Genomic DNA, 16327 nt, shown 5'->3' on the forward strand with positions numbered 1-16327 from the left:
GGTCATACCTAAAACTTTTCCTTCATAAACTTTGAAATTATTCTGATTATGTTTTGTTGGTTCTCTTAACATGAATTTGAAAAGAAGTAGTGTTAAAATGAAAGGTAAGTAAGACAGAATGTTGGTAAACTGAAGCCAAAAGGTTTTAACTTAATGCAAGGTTTATAAAATCTCTTCCTATTCCAGTTTTACCTACAAGTATTTTTTTTTGTACAAACTCTTGCTTAGGATCCCCAAAAGCTAACTGACAATATAGTGCAAGCAATGATGATTCTAAACAAATTTAATAGGCAAGGAAATAACTTTTATAAAACTATTTTTTCCAGCATACGTTTGATGGAATTGACCCAAATACTTCGTGTCACCGAAGTGGGAATTAGCACACAAAAACACACCTGTACCATTAGCATGCTAGAGAAGTCTTAATATCAAACAGAATACACAGAAGTGAAAAAACAACCAGTAGTACCTGTAAGCTTAATTTTGGACAAGCGTGCCAAAATTCCTGGCAAATCATCCAGCCGTAGCTTCATTTCTTTCCATTGTCTTTCTTCTTTGGATTCTGCTCTTAGTGGCATGGCTGAGCCTCCAATTTCTGCAGCTAACTTCACTTCTCTCAGCTCATTTCTGTTTGATGTCTTAGACAAAGGTTGATGAACAGGTGAAATTGGTATAATCTTGTGTACAACATTCTTTTCTTGATCCAATTGTTGACTCTCACGAAAGGGAGATGCAACTGAATCTGACTTAGGTTTGGCTCGTTGGCTGAGGTCTTTGTTGTACTGTGTGACATACTAAACAGAACGATAAATTTTAAGATGATTAGCTAAGAAGATGTTTTCATCCATTTTATGTTGTTATTACTACCAAAATTATTGCTACATTATTCTTCTTAACAGGTTTACTTCCTATAGTGACACGACTGAGTTAGCCTTCTTTCAAACACTTATTTCATGCACAAAAAGTTCCTGAAGTTGGACAACGTACAACAAAGGCAGTTTTCTGTTTCACAACTGCCTCAATGGCGTTTACTTAACCTTGAAGAATTCTTTCAGAACAAAATACAACTTCCCTTGTAGTTTTGACAGCAGACTTTACTTAATTCATCTTCAAAACTACCAGGCAATATCACTTAATTTATAAGTGATTAATTCAACCATAAACAAACAGGTATGCGTAGGTCCATAACAACTCCCATCTCCAAAAACAGGAACTCAACATTTTGCATCTTTATAAGATATGAGTGATTTTCTTACTAGCACTTTAATGAATAATAAATGTAAAAGTAATTTAATTTCACGTTTCCCAGCAGCAGATGAGCACTCCACTTCAAAGGCACAGAAAGCTCCATCAGCAGGAGGACATGCCGCGGCACAAGGTATTATCTGTGCTGCAGCGGGCTTCCTCCAACCTCAACTGTTTCAGATCCCACGGGCTTAACTCTGATGCAACACACAAAAGGAGATGCTTGGGCTTGCCTGAGCTTGCTGGATAGGCAGTTTTGGTTTTTCAACCAATCTCCGCTTTGACTCGCCATGAGACAAAGTTAATTAAGGAATGAGAAACCTGGGACAACCACCCTCCTTGACTTACCATTCGTTTGAGAAAGTTAAAGTACTGAAACGTGACCAATCTGTCATTGGCTACTCGGCACAGATGCACAAACTGGCATGGTACTTGCCGTATTCCTGTTTTCTTCAAGTGCCAAATAAATAAACCTATTTAAAGAGAAAAGGAGAACATTAGACTCCAGCTCTGCCCCTGGATTCGTCTGTAATTCAGCCTACAACGTCTGTTGTCTGCTGGGACACAAAACCACCACAAACGGGAACCTGGACAGAGACACATGTGTGGAGTCCTCCTGAAGAAACCAAAAGTGCAGGGTGCTCTCATGGTTTGGAGTTTTTCTTCCTAGTTTCCCAGCTCCCTACAGACATGCTTTTTTAAGCTTGTCTTCCTCCCCCACGATCCCAGAGCTTTCCCAAGTGCATCTCGGCCACACAGCATAAGCGGTGCTTAAAGGAAGCAGCTGCCACAGGGCTGCAAGATCACACCAAGGCCACTCATGCCCGATCCGACATCTACGCTCCTTTATTTTATTCGGAGAAAAACACGCCGCTACAGAACAACGACCCCACAACACCACACGACCCCGAAGGGCACCCTCAGCGCCAGCACGCCCCGCGGGGACACCCCTCACAGGAGCCGGCCGTGCCCGGGGACACCCGGCGTGCGCTCCCCACCCTGCGCCCCGACAAAACCGACCGGCCCCGCCGCCCCCAGGGCTGCCCCAGCGACGGCCCGGCCCGGCCCGCGGTACCTGCCAGCGCCCGGGGCGGGCTGCAGCGGCGGGCGGCGCTCATGGCGCTGCGCTGCTCCCGCCGCCCTCTCCCCTCAGCTCCTGGGCGCCGCCATCTTGCGCGGCCCGACCTCGGGACGCCATCCGGGTCGGCGCTTCCGCCGGCGGCTGAGGGGAGCCCGGCCCCGGCGGCGGGAGGGGACAGCGGGGACACGGGGTGTTTGTAGCCTCGGGTTGCCAAGAAGCAGCCCAGGTCCCTGACGGGGTACGCAATCGGCTTGTTTCTGGCGCTGGCTATTAATTAATTAATTAATTAATTTATTTATTTATTTTCTGCATCGCGGCGTTTTTATTAAAAATCGCGGGCTTAGCGCGGTGGCTGTGACAGGAGGAGGGTGCCGTGGAGCTCATGGGTCACAGAAATGCTTGTGAAACAACCGACTGGGGGCTAAGAAAAAAGGTGAATGTGGCAGCCAAGGTCGGTGAGGACACGGAGTCTCATTCCCCAAACTACCTGAGTATTAAAGATCTCAAGGCTTGGTTAAAAAAAAAAAAAAAAAAAAAAAAAAAGCCATACACTTGTGTTCACCTGCCAAAGTCACTTTTGGAAATCGGAATTAGTTTTCTAAACCATTTGGTTTCAGTTCCATGCTGCAGGAGGTCGGATTTAGACAGATGCTGCCCAGAGAGGTCCTTGCTGAAGGCTCGTCCTCCCTTGGTGCTTGCCGGATCCTTCTCCAAGCAGATTCAACTTGCTAACCTGAAAGGAAAAAAAAATAAATAAATAAAGTACTTATTTTACGGGGTTAACTGTTTGAACCCACCCTGTGCAGGGTCAGATAGGCTGAAAGCTGGTACAAGGCACGGAGGGGGGGGCCTCTGCTGTACTCTGACCAGACAGGCAGGGGAGTGGTTGGGATTGCTCAAGCTGTAAGGCGTAATTGCACCCCCAGGCACCTTTAAAATGTTTTCTCTTAAGAGTTTAAGTTCAGGAGATGTGGGCTATAAGTCAGTTAAATGCCTTAGAAAATCATTCTCAATATTTTAACATGGAAATCTGCCTCAGACCCATCTTCCTCCCGGGCTTTCATTTCTTTATAGTCCTTAAATTCATGCACAAGTCATCTTAAATCATTATTAGGAAGATAAAATGAAAACACTCACTTTAATTCACCAAGAATATCCTACTTTGAAGCATTTATTTCCACTCTGCTTCTGCTTGGGGAGCTGGGGAGAAATTAGGACTTCACATTTCTTACAATTAATAACCTGTTTTACTCTGAGTTCTCATCACTCAGCATATATCACTTTGCAGTTCCTGTTTGCATCTCCAGTTTTTGTAACTACCACAAATTCGGTCTCAAGTTAAATTTACACCTGCAAAAACAAAATAAACATCACGTAGGAAGCACACAATGGCTACACAGAGGGCTGGAATGGCTGGCTGGTTTTAGGGCACTTCGGGTCACAGAGAAAAAGGTTGAGGTAGCCAAAGGTTCCGTGTCAGGGCTGAGATTTAAGGTTTAGTGATTTTCATTGCCTTTCACTTGGGCAATAAATTGCACCCCTGTAGAGAGGGGGTAAAACACTACTTTTCTAATTAAGGAGAATGTTATCCATGGGCCTCAAGGCAGAGAAATGGCTCCTTATGAAACGATAATGATGATTTAAGGAGCACAGAATGTCACATACCCATGTGGGTTTAACCACTAAAGCTACTCCTTGAAAAAAAAAAAAAAAAAGAAAAAAGAAAGAAAAAAGAAAAAAAAAGGGATTTTTAGTGAACACAAGTATCCGAGTGTCAGAGTTACATTTCAGCCTAAAATGGCTGCACAGGCTTTGGGTCTTGTTAGCAAGGCTTTGGGTCTGCAGAGTGCTGATTCTGCAGAATCTGCCTCCACGAAGTCCTGAATGCTCCAGCAAGCACCAAGCACCGTAACGAATCCTTAAAAAGCGCACGTGGCACTTCCAGGCAGCTCTCAGCACCTTGCTCGCTTGGGTCCTGCCGCCTCACCCCCCAGGCAGGAGGACCTGCCGGCTGCAGGAGCAGCTCCCTGCCCTGTCGCAGGGCCCCGAGGCCAAGCACGGCCCGGGCACAGTGATTCCTGAGTTCTCTCTGCTAATTGCGGAGATGGGCAATTGCTGCGTATCCATTGCTACTTCTCCGCGGTTATAAAATAAACACCGCACCTAGAGGTCCATTTTCAGGGTGATGCAAGGGGTGTTTAACCACGCGACTCCCATTAATGTTAATTACAGAGCACATATTAACAGCGTTATACGATCCTTTTTCCTATTAGCACTATCATAAATCTGATTGGTGGGGCTTAATTAGATCTCAGCAGCATAATGCAATAGTTTGATACACGAAAGGGCAAATTCATGGAGACAGCATACTATTATTATACTTTAATCTCAAAATCTCTCCTTCTCGTACTCATAACACCAACAAGGCTTCTTGTAAGATTGATTTGTTGTCAGAAAATGATTTAAAGACCGACTGTAAAAGTATTATATTTTCCTTGCTTCATAGAATGCAGCATTGATGTTAGAGCTCCACAGAGACCCGATGTACTTTCAGATAGGGAACTTTAAAAGCCAAGTGCAAAATAAATAAGATGGCATCCTGCTGTTATTGTGGTAACCTTTACAGATCATTTCAGAGCTATGACTGTTGTATTACTGACTGAGTTCAGTAATACACCATGTGGGAAGCTGTAGCTTTGTGGACTTCTACCCCCTTTAGCTTAAGCCCCACTGTATTTGCTTTGTTGGGACCCAGCTGTGGTACGTAGCAGAAGGAATGGTGTCCAAAGCGAAGGGCACAAGATTATATAAGTATATTCTCCCTGCTGGGATCTCTTTGAGTCAGAGCTGGTCCCAGACTCAGTGGCTGAGAAACTCCCCGTGACGCTGATGACCATTTCAGTAGTTCATTGTGCCACCCATAACGGGGTAGATTTGTGATTTTCCATAAATGAGCATTTGTGGTGCACAGGCTTTACGTTGATGCACAGATGTGTTTTGTGCTTGAATGAAGAAACCCCTCAACCAGGAGCAAGATGTACTGGTTCCAGCCGAGAGCCTGAAACATGCCCGTTCCTTGCTATTAAAGCCTTGCGCTCAGCAAGTAACTCTAAGTGGTGTGTAGTGGGTTAAAAAATATAATGAACCAAAAACCCTAACCCCTCCCTCCACCCCAGTCCCAGTGCTCTGGAGTAGCTGAAGCTTCCAGGAGCAAATGGAAGAGTAGTCCTGGTAGATCAGTGCTCAGTAGCCTTTCCGAAGGGGTGTGCCAGGCTGGTTTCTTTCCCAAAGCAGAGTTCAAATATACCGTAGGAAATCAGCAGAAGCTCAAAACTGCTGCCTCTGCCCAGCTGTCAAAGGTGGCCTTGTGCTGACCCTGTGGTATGCCGCTTTTGGGAAGCCTGTACAGCTTGCTCACCACCTGCAATGGACTCGGAGCTGTAATTGCTTCAGTTAAGGGACTTCCAGCCTTTCCTCAGGTAGAGCTTCGCCGAGCCTCTGGTGTAAGCTCGGCTCTGATCCAGCTTGGAGTTGATGTCAAGTCTGGTGCAAACCTGCAGGCGGTGGGAAGTGAGCAGCGAGCTGAGTGGGGATGAGCCGTGCTGAGGGAATCACCCCTCATGAGAGACATGGGGCGAGACCTAGAGAACACAGCAAGACCTAGAGGATATGGAATAGTTCAGCTGGAAGGGACCTTCAAAGATCGAGTCCCACTGCCTGACCACTTCAGGGCTAACCAAATGTTAAAGCCTATTACTGAGGGCAGCATCCAAATGTCTCCTGAACACTGATGGGCATGGGGCACCAACAGCCTCTCTAGGAGTCCTGTTCCAGTGTCTGACCACCCTTGCAGTAAACCATTTTTTTTCCTAATACCTATTCTGAACCTCTCCTGGCACAGCTTTGTGCCTTTCCCTCATGTTCTGTCACTCATTACCTGCCCTCCAGTAGCAGAAACAAGTTCACGGAGGAGCTAAGCAGCCCCCCACGACATCCCGCTCCATCGGCTGTCCCTTCCTAACTCACCCAAATGTTGCTGTTCCTGGCAGGCAGCGATGCCCCTTAAAGTTCTCAGCCAGCATCAACAATAGATTTTTCCAGCAACCCTTTGCCCAGAAAATAACCCTCTGAAGAAAAGAACCTGTGTCCTGTGCTCTTTCAGCTGAGAATTGCTGCCTGAATATCTCCAGACCCTGTTTCTTTTCTTTTTTTTTTTTTCATACTCCCTTTCAGAGGTCTTTCTTTTCCTGGAAAATCTATGTGAAATTCCCAAGCTGCCTAGGACTCAAAAGATCTAATAAAAATAAGATTTATTAAGAGCAGAGGGAGGAAATCAGATTAAAACTGAAGCAACAGCTTGCATAACTGATCTCTTATACTCAGCAAATGCTCAGGAAGTGCTCGGTGCACACACATTAACCGTTTTGTGGAAGCCCTCCGCAGCCAGGCGAGGCGGGCAGCGGGCTGCAGTGTGTGTCTCCTGCGCAGACATGGCCATTAGCCGCACAAAGCCCACCAGAGCATGGTCACAGCTTCTCAGCACCAGATGCAAAGCTGGGTTTTGCTGACCCACAATTAACCCATTCTGCCTCCCGTGCAGGAGGTCCCGGCCGTGGGACCCCAGGCGATGCCATCGCTCACTGGTGCAGGCTCTGAGACCTTTAGGATTCCCGCCTCTCCTCCCTCTCTGCCCATCTCTTTTCTTCTCACCCCAGGTCATGCTTTGCTATCCCCTCAGCCCACTGCCCTACCCAGGTCCTGCTTCGGCTTGGCTGAAACCCCTCCACCTTGCAGGACTTCTCTTCTGACTCGTTTTTCTCCCTCGGCAGCATTTTGCCCAGGTAGGCAGTGCTCCCCCCGCAGCACTCGCCTTCAGGGACACGGCAGCAGCACCCACGTGTGAGCGCCTGCCTCACCCCTCTGCTGCAGCTACCTGGCGTGATGATGCCCCCAACACCAGCCAAGCTCCAGGAAATGGAGTTCCAGCTTCCTCCTCACTCCAAACAGAGCTCAAACAGTCCTCAGATCAAACAATGTGGGCTCCAGATCCTGGAGGCAATTCTCACGCTTGACTACCCTCATTTGGATGCTTTTGCATCCTCGAATGAAGATTTTGAACTGGCTGGCTCCACCAGCCCCATTAAGCAGGCATCTCCCTGTTTACCCGTTGCTGAACCCAAGCAGGACACGTCTCTCTCTCTTCTGCTTCCTCCGATACAGCTCCTCTACCTATGGTCTCTTCTGCTTCATGGAAGACCTCTCACCTTGCCTGGCTTGATAGGCTTCCACTTCACTAAAATCTTCATAGCTTCTTCTGGCTATTTTTCCTATTCTTTTTCCAACATAAAACGAAGAGGGAGCAAATGGATTTTGTCTGACATCTCAGTGCACACCCCATGTGCTGGATGCAGTTTTGCCCCACGTTTGTTGCCACCCCAGCCAGGTGGGCAGGGATACCTGTGCTTGGAGGGTCGGGCACGGAGATGGCCACCACGAGACGAGGACTGAGAAATGTTCTGCAACATGCCAGTGGCTGTGAACCCTGCTCCTACATGCGCAGGAGCCTGCGTGGCCAGCTCCTCCTCACCCAGCAGTGGAAGCGTGTGGTTGTCCTCAGGCACCTCGTCCTCTGAACCCACCGGCACGGGTCCTGCAGGCGTCTGTCGTTCCCAGGTCGGGATGGACAATTTGCACAGGCCCGGTGCTGGTGCTCACACATCCCTAATGAAGTGTCGCCGCACCGCTGGGCTGAGCGGGGATCTCCTTGGAATGAAGCCCCACTGGACACCTCGCCCCTGCCCACGGGGGGTTCGGTGGGTGCGTGGGACACATCCTGTCCTGCGGGACCCACGGCCCGAACGCCTGTAACAGCCGCACGGCCGGCCCAGCGGCTCGCCTCGTTGTCTCACAGCCTTCACAGCTTTCCAGCAAGTTTCCCGTTCTGCACAACTTCCCTCTGCCCTGCGCTATTTCAAGCCTTTATGTAAGAGGCATCGCAAGCCACTTAGCGCTAGTTTGTTTGGACAGTTGTTCTACTGCAGAGTTTGTTGGGTTCAGCAGAAATGCCTTCTGCTGTCATAGCAGCACCAAACACCTAAGTGCCACTGACTGACTCGCACGGTAACGGCACTCCGGAGCCCGGCAATTATGCACAGCGCTGCTATTATATAATTGATCCAGGGATTTCATAAATTATTCTTTTTATAGTTTCTGAGAACACCCAAAGTCAGGTTAGGGAGAGCTTTAATGCCCACTTTCCTTGCCAAAAGGATGCTGCTTTGTCTCATGACCTGGTGGCTCCAGGAGCAGCCTTGCTCTTGCCAAAAGCCGCCCGCCAGCTGGGGTGTCGGACTGGCAGCGCTTCTGCCTGCTTTTCTGCCCACCTCATCCTCGCCTCAAAGACTTGGGGTGCAGCGACAGCAGATCCTGGTAGAAATAACATAATCCTGAGTACAGAAGCCATTTATTTTTTAAAAGGGCGTGAGACAGAGCTGCCAGCCGGAGGGTGTGCAGCAGGCAAGGGCTCAGTCCCCTCCGTGTTGCCGATGCTCGCCCTGCCCCGCGTGGCACACAGCCAGGCTCATCGCGCCATCTTCTCACGTGGGAGCAGTCAAGCAAAGTTCAGCCTCGTTACTGCGTGGATCGAGCCCTCAGGATAACCCGTGGTGCTGCAAGAAGCACCCTGTCTGCTACCCAGCGTTGCTGCTTTTCTGTCCGGGTCAGGGCTGCGCCAGTGGACCTGGCACAGCACGGCACGGCACGGCAGCCAGCGCTGCCCTCCAGCTGTGGGACATCACCGAGCCACAACCCTCGTGGGCTCTTTCCCTCGGCACTGCCGGACAAGCCACGGCCTCAGGGCAGGGGCAATTCCTCGCAGGCGGGAGGTCACCTGCCTTCCCTCCCTCTCCCGGGTGAGAGGCCGGACAAGTCCCTCCTAGGAGGAGGGTGAGAAGCTCCTGTGTTTCCCTCACTGTGAAGGAATCAAGGGTTCGTGTTTTTCTCGTTAGTGTGTGGATCAGTTTAGTTTCTGAGCCCCCAGCAAGAACTGGGGAAGGGAGGTGCGGGAGAGACCCCTCGGCCCTGCTGCCCCCAGCAGTGACCTACAGCCTCCCCCAGCATCTTGCGGCCTGGGGTGCTAGATGGCCAAAAGAAATGATAACTTCGCTTGTGTTTCCAGTTAATCTTTACATCACAAAATACATCTAAAACACGGAAAAACTCTTTTTTAGAAAGATACTGTGTGTCCTGTTGACTGCAAACTCCACAGGCTCCACAAGACCAGGGCCCAGAGCAGCCTCCTGAACTTAAACGAAACAAAGGAGATGAGAGCAAGAGGATGTCTTGATTACAGAGGAGCAGAATGCACAGCCTCCTTATTTATGGACAAGACGTTTAGGGAGTCAGAGTTGTTATAAATCATGCAGCCAAGCAGTCATTTTTTGTGAAGCTCTCACATCCCAGACCAACTAACCATGCTCCTATTAGCCTCAGCGGCTGACAACCATAGCAAAGAACTCGCAGAAAGGATAACATTTATGAACATATCAAAATGATTCATAATGGGCTATTAAAAATAGCAAGAGATGAAAGAGGCAGCCCACAGATAAGCCATTCTGAGATCCCCAGTAATTCAGTGCACTGTTTTAAGAAGTCAAGTTTTAGCTATCACAGACCTGTCCCTGCTGCTCTGCAGATAACAAGGTGGGCTGTTCCAGCAGGGCGAGGGCTCTCCTCCACCCAAGGCTCTTTATTTCTCTCTGGCAGCTATCACACAGCTATTGAAGAAAGCTGCGCATAACTCACACCCACCTTCCATCTCCTGTGCTCTGCCAAGTGACAAGCCTGAGCACACATCGCGCCCGGGCTTATTTTCCGTGGGCTGGCTCTGCGCAGCGCTGCCATGTTCCAAGGGTTAATTTTGGCAGCCCCGGGTAGCCGGTCAAGCACAGCGCGCACCCCCTGGGCAGCGCTCGTAGTCCGTCAGGCACTTGTTAACACACTAACCCATTCATTTTTTTTTTTTTTTTTGATGAATTTGTGGCATGTTGGACAAGAGCCAGAGGCTGAGCCGGGAACAATATTTATTTATATCTGCACACAATAATTCATGTCTGCCCAAATCACGGACTTTCCCTAATCCGCTGTATTTCAAAACATTTGCAGTTCTCTCAGCCGATTAGCAGTGGCTTTGCTTGGCCCGATCTAGTGGAAAGAAACATAAGACAGCGAATGCAGCTGAATGCTTTGATTCACTGATAGAGGCTGAATGTTCAGCCCCGGCTGCTCCACCAGTCCCTAAGTTAAAGATTCTTCTAGGTGTAAAGAGCCGTGTTTTGTGCCGTGATAAGGCACAGTGGCATGCAGGGAGGGGAACGAAGCCCAGAGAGGGGACAGGATTGCTCTGATCCACCCGAAATACCACAGAGAGACCTCCCTGCCCTGTCCAGCAGACCGTTTGCCCATATGTAGGTGCCTGGGCTTAGGGACGAGGAATCAGAGAGAGATCAGGAATCAGAGGAATCAGAGGGGCTGCCCCGACGGACCTCGGAGAGGGGCCGGACCCCCCTCGCGGGGTGCTGTCACCCCGCCGGGTTCCACAGAGGAAGATCTGTACTTTCCACTTGTCTGTAGCAAATCTGGGGACTGAGTTACATCGGCCTGGCCAGTCTCACTTCTTAACCAGCCTTACATTCGTTTGTCAAGGCACTGTTTGTTTTCAAAACAGCCAACACGACTTATTTATACGTGGCGGTAGCCCGGGTTCTGTTGGTCACACATTCACCTTCAGGAGACCTTTGTAATTTTCCAGGCCGCCCGAACAATCCGTCTTTGGTATTCCCAAACCGATTCTTACTGCTGCAAAAATGAGTGGAGTTTAAGCCTGATTTTTTTTATATTTATATTTTTACATGGGGAAACTTGAAGGGGTTGCATCATTAACAGCAACTTTATCTGACCTGAATTTGGCTACTGCATAGTTTAAATCCCTGAGGGGACCTTCATTACTGCAGCGTTAAGGAAGCTTTCGGAGTTTTAAAAATCCTCGTAAACGTTCTTCTCAGAACTACACTATAAATTCAGCTTTTTATCACAAACTTTTCCCCTCCCTAAATAAAAAACTCTCAACTTCTTTCACTCTATTTCATGACAGTGTTTTAAAATAGAATTTAATACCCATGAAGTGCTCTGCAAATCAAAGCTTCGTGTGTGCGGGCTGTACCAAGGGGGCATGTTCTGAATTTGGCCAGGGCTTTTTTCTTTTCCTTTTTTTTTTTTTTTTCATTTTTTTATTTTTTTCTATTCTCACTCCATATTATTTGAATTAAACTCCATATGCATGCCAGCAGAGATCAAGATCGGCTGGCACTAGGCGCTATAGAAATACAGCGTAAGGCGCAGCCCCGTCTGTAGATAACTAAAATCGAGGAGGTGAAGCCAAGGGAGGGAGCGAAGTGCTCCTGTCACCGCTGTGCACACCGGGAGCGAGGCCACGAAGGAAGGAGAACCCACAAGAATGATCTCCAGCACTGGTGCAGGAGCCTGGGTGCGGGTGCAGGTCCCTCCTGGCAGTGGGTGCTCCTGAAGGAGGGGACTTGGGACAAGACCCTGGTGATGGAAGGAAGTCGCCCCCACCTCCTGACCCCTCCAGGCGGGTACTACCTGGTGCTGGGCTCGGTGGAGAGCCAGTGATGGCCCTGCAACAACCAGCAGTTTGTCTCCTTAAGGCACCGGTGCCAGCTACGTGGGCTGGCGTTGGGCTGGAGAGGGAGCGTGAGGTGGGTGTGAGCTGTGCTGCTTGCACGAACGTGCCCGTGAGCCCCAGAGAGATGGGGTTTGTTGGGAGAAGAGCTGTTAATTACAGGCCTTCTTAGATGGCATCTAGTCTGAGGTATCTGTATCGCCGAGAAACTGAGATGATGCACATCCCAATTAGAAGCAGGGCAGCCCATCGCCTCCAAAATGAGGGAACAGAAGCCGCTTTGGGGGGACAGAGGAGAGATTCGGGCCCCCAAAGGTCTCCAAGGAGAAACAAATTGCAAGAGCAGACCACTCCGTCTCTCCGCTGGAGAGCACGGACACAGCTTCGCACAGCTGCACAAGGCTGGTGCAAGGCATGTACACGAGGGCATCAGGAAAGGACCCGAGTCAGCTGGGGATGTGTAGAGACCTCTCTGATTTTCACTCTAAGGAGTTAAAAGCCAGCTTTCTTTTCATTTCTTCACCCCCGTCCTTTACATACACTTGTAATTGTTTCTCTATTCTAGACGCTATGAATAAAAGCTAGTCAACCAGGCATGCAGAGTTTGGTTCTATATTAAATAACTGTAATAGGAACTGATTATTTCCCCATGCAATAGCACCAAAGGTCACCTCTGTTTACATTTTTCTCCTCTGCAAAGTCCATGGGTGTAAGCTCGCTCGGTTACAAGCTCCCTTCGTGCACGATGTGCTGCTGACCTGGCACCCATCGCCCCGTCCCCAGGCTCGGCCGTGGCTGCTGCGTGCCACACGGGGACCGTGCGTGACAGCCCCGGCCTCTCCACCAGCAGCTCCAGGGGGGCACAGAGTGGACAAAACCTGGTGACCCAGCCACGCGGGTCTCTGGTTTGGAGGCTGCTCAGCTCTCAGGGTTTGTTCAATGGCTTGGATGGAGGTTTTTTCCCTATTAAAGAGACGATGTGAGTGCTCAGCTGAGAGCTCCCTGGGCTGGCTGGGGACATCGCACGGTGCCACCACTCGCAGGCTCTGCAAGGGGAACTCCTAATGAATCGCCCACACCGTGCCTCTGCCCCTTATTTTTCTTGCTAACAACTGTCTTTTTAAAATCGGATCTCAGCAGCTCAGCCATCTCAGAGCCACCATTAATTTAATCTTCCCCCTTATTTATCGATGGAGCTCCTTTCTCCCTTGCCTTTCGTGTCCCCATGACATATTTCTAAAAGCCGGCCGTGCCCACGGGAGCAGTCGCTCACCCGCTGCCCTCCCCGGCTCCCCGCCGGCCCCACGCGTGGTCCTGTGCCCGCTCCCCTCCCTGCCACAAAGCTCCGGCTGTGTGCGGCCATCCCAGCGCCTCCCTCTTCTGCTTTGTTTGCTGCTCCTCACACTGCATTTTTCTCTTTCCATGTAAAAACACATCTGAGGCAGGGAGCGCTCCGGCACCAAGCGGTGCAGCCCCTTGCCATGGGGCCGGGCTCCCCGGCAGCTCTGCTCTGTCCTACTTTCTCTGCCCCACCACTCACTCCTTCAGTTGGAAAAATCACCCTTCCTAGCACACCGTGCCCACCAGACTCCTTGGTTTGAGATCTAAAAGCTTCCTTTACGCCTGTATTACAGTGTTGTAATGGTTGCGTTCAGTTAGTATTAATTAGCATTCCTGCAATTTAGCGCGGTCCTCGAGGACCCCGTCATGGCCCAGTTCTGGCAGCGATGGCACGGAGGCACAGCAGGAGGCAGCCCCTGCCCCAGAGCCTGCGCTCTGCAGATGAGTCGGGAGGGAAATACCTTCCTCCCGTTACACCAGGGGAAGCAAAGCACGCAGAGATTTGCGGGGGAGTTCGCAATCACCGCTAATGGTTAAGCTCCCACGCCGAGCCCAGCTCCGCTAATCCTGCCCAGGTGGGCGGCGCAGGGAGGTGCGGCTGCCACGGGGCATCCACGTCGTTTCCCATCGCATCGGTGCCCCGGTGCCATCAGCTTTGTCCCGGGCATCAGCCACGGGCTGCAGGGCCCCCACCACTCGCACACCACACCAGCACCCACAGGGAGAGGGGCTGCCTGTGCCAGCGTGGCGAGAATTTCCCAAAGGCAAGAAAGGTTTTGGTTTGCTTAACTTTTAGATTTCTCTCTCGGATCCATTCCCCATCCTGCTGAATTATTTCGTCCTTTCTGAACCAAATTGCCTCCCCGCTCAGCGACCTTCAGTTAGGACGAGGTGTCCCACGGCTCACACAGAAATCCCAGCAGCAAACGGACAGTGGCTGAATTCCTCTTTGCCGTGCAAGATAAGCTGTAGGCCAGAGCCAGAGGATATTAATACCTGCTCCAGACGGAACAGGAGCTTGTTTCTTAAGTGGATAAAAATGGGTTCAAACATGTGGGTGTGTGGCCAGATGGGCTGGGTGTGCTGGGAGCACACACTTGCTACAGAAACTTAAATATTTTCTTTAAGGCGCAGCAACTATTCATTTCAAAAAATAATGCCATCAGGTTTCTGAATCTAAACAGGAACAAAGGCCAGCACATAATGGTCAGTACCTGCAGCTGCAGGAAGTGCCTCGGCAGCGCTTGCGGTCCTACAAAGCACATCCCCCCACGCGCCCCCCCCCAGCCACGACGGGGAGGCAGGAGCTTGTTGGTGACATTTGGCTCCTTCCGTGCCTTTGTGAAAGAGGTTTCTTTACGGTGTTGTTTTTGTGGGGAGAGGAAGGGGCTGGAAAACCTTGCTGCTGGAATAGGGCCGGTCCCAGCTCTCCCCAGCTGGAGCAGGGTGGGACGAGGACGGCTTCCCCGCATCCCAGCCCAGAGACCCCACAAGGAGCGGGCACTCCAGCTCGGCTTTGAGCACAGGGTTGCAACAAAAAGCTGCTTCCATACAGAGCACTGGGAAAGCCTTCGCTTCATCCCAGTGGGGAAGAAATATAAACAAAGAAGCCTCCAAAAGTGCTGGGAAAGGCAAGTCGCTCGCTGGCAGCTCCAGGCGTGGCAAGGGGAGCGCGCGGTTCTCTGCCCTCCTCGCGTACCAGGAGCATTCATTTCCCCCGGGAGGAACGTGAGCAACCACGAGGGGTAGAAACCACCAGGGAATTTGGGCTGGGTCTGATCTCCATGGTGTAAACCCGAAGACCCTTTTGCTGAGGTCGATGGAGTTTCACCGGTGACAAGGGTTACTGCGGGGTAACCCAACCTATCCACAGTAACATCAGTGCCATGAAGAGAAGTGCAGGAAATCTAGATGGAGCCAGCTCTTGATGGTTTATTGCTTTGTCGAGGCTGAGCTGGAGCTATAACAACAGGGGACGTGGAGCTCACAGCGATGCACCTCGGGAAGCGCGCAGTGCTCGGGCTGGCCGAGCTCCTTGGATGTCCCTTTGTTGCACAACTTGCAAATCAGGCTGTGGGTTTGGGAGCCTGACTTCGGATACTCATCTTTAAAAATAATGCCCTTCGTTTCTACCAGAGGCAGAGAAAAAAGAAATCGTCTGCCCTGGAAAACAGCCATTCAGAAACAATTTCCCCTAAAATTCTCACTAAGGGTGATGAAAATCCAAAGCAAAGGGAGGGCGGGGAAAGAAGCTAGATGAATTAATGCTCTTTTAAAAAACTTTTTACAACTGATTTCTAATGAGGCATGGCCAATGTTGTTGACACGCAATTGGATCAGCTTCAACTCCTGGGACGACTGCTTGATGGATGGACAAATTCCAGGGCTGGAGACAAACGCTGCCTTCCTCTCCCACAACTCAGCACTTCTCCCACAGACTACTTAAACCTCCACCAGAAACGACTCGACTCCACATTAGTAGTTTAATTAAAAGTTTCCATATGCAAGTTGCCTTCGCTCTCACCAGCTTCTGAATGGGGAAATTAAACGCACAGCAACAGGGAAAGGCTTTGAGCTGGTTTTATGGGGAAAGCTGCGAACCCGCTCCCCTGACGCTTACAAGACACGGACTGTACCCTGCCTGGCCAAAAGACTGCGGCCAAGGAAGGGGCCGTGCCCACATAAAGCAGCTTTCTATAAGCTCAGCTGCAAATATATGTATTTTTATCCTAAGATGTCGCAACAAAATGTAAAAACAAGAGGGGCATTAATGGCAGGAGCTGCTCTTCTTAAAGTCACCGGTGTTGCAGATCAGACACCAGGTGTGCTTTCTGGGGAAAAGACCAAAAGTTTGAGACATTTGCATGCCCATTTGCCAGGGGCCATCACTTCTTTCCAGCAGCAGAGCCGGGTGCTCCCCGTGCCTGGGGGGCTGCAGGCAGGCACGGCTCCTGCTCACA

General features: G+C 50.2%; 1 protein-coding gene and 1 long non-coding RNA gene across 2 annotated transcripts in view; both read right to left on the reverse strand.

Annotated features, from left to right (window-relative positions):
* The window catches only part of LOC118175944 (protoheme IX farnesyltransferase, mitochondrial), a 102060-nt gene extending 99583 nt beyond the window's left edge, over positions 1-2477 (reverse strand). Inside the window, exons 1-3 of the mRNA XM_035342628.1 lie at positions 2321-2477; positions 1594-1718; positions 470-794 (exon numbers count right to left, since the gene is read on the reverse strand). Coding sequence (XP_035198519.1) covers positions 470-794; positions 1594-1718; positions 2321-2363 — 493 coding nt within the window. The 5' untranslated portion in view covers positions 2364-2477. The remainder of the gene's footprint in view (positions 1-469; positions 795-1593; positions 1719-2320) is intronic.
* Positions 2478-4690: 2213 nt separating this feature from the next.
* On the reverse strand, positions 4691-10068 carry LOC118175949. Its single transcript, XR_004755208.1, has 2 exons — positions 10000-10068; positions 4691-5880 (listed from the first exon to the last, which is right to left on the reverse strand). It is a non-coding gene; the product is annotated as an uncharacterized LOC118175949 (long non-coding RNA).
* Between the last annotated feature and the right edge of the window lie 6259 nt (positions 10069-16327).

Source organism: Oxyura jamaicensis, chromosome 18 (assembly GCF_011077185.1).
Source record: "Oxyura jamaicensis isolate SHBP4307 breed ruddy duck chromosome 18, BPBGC_Ojam_1.0, whole genome shotgun sequence".
NCBI lineage: Eukaryota > Metazoa > Chordata > Aves > Anseriformes > Anatidae > Oxyura > Oxyura jamaicensis.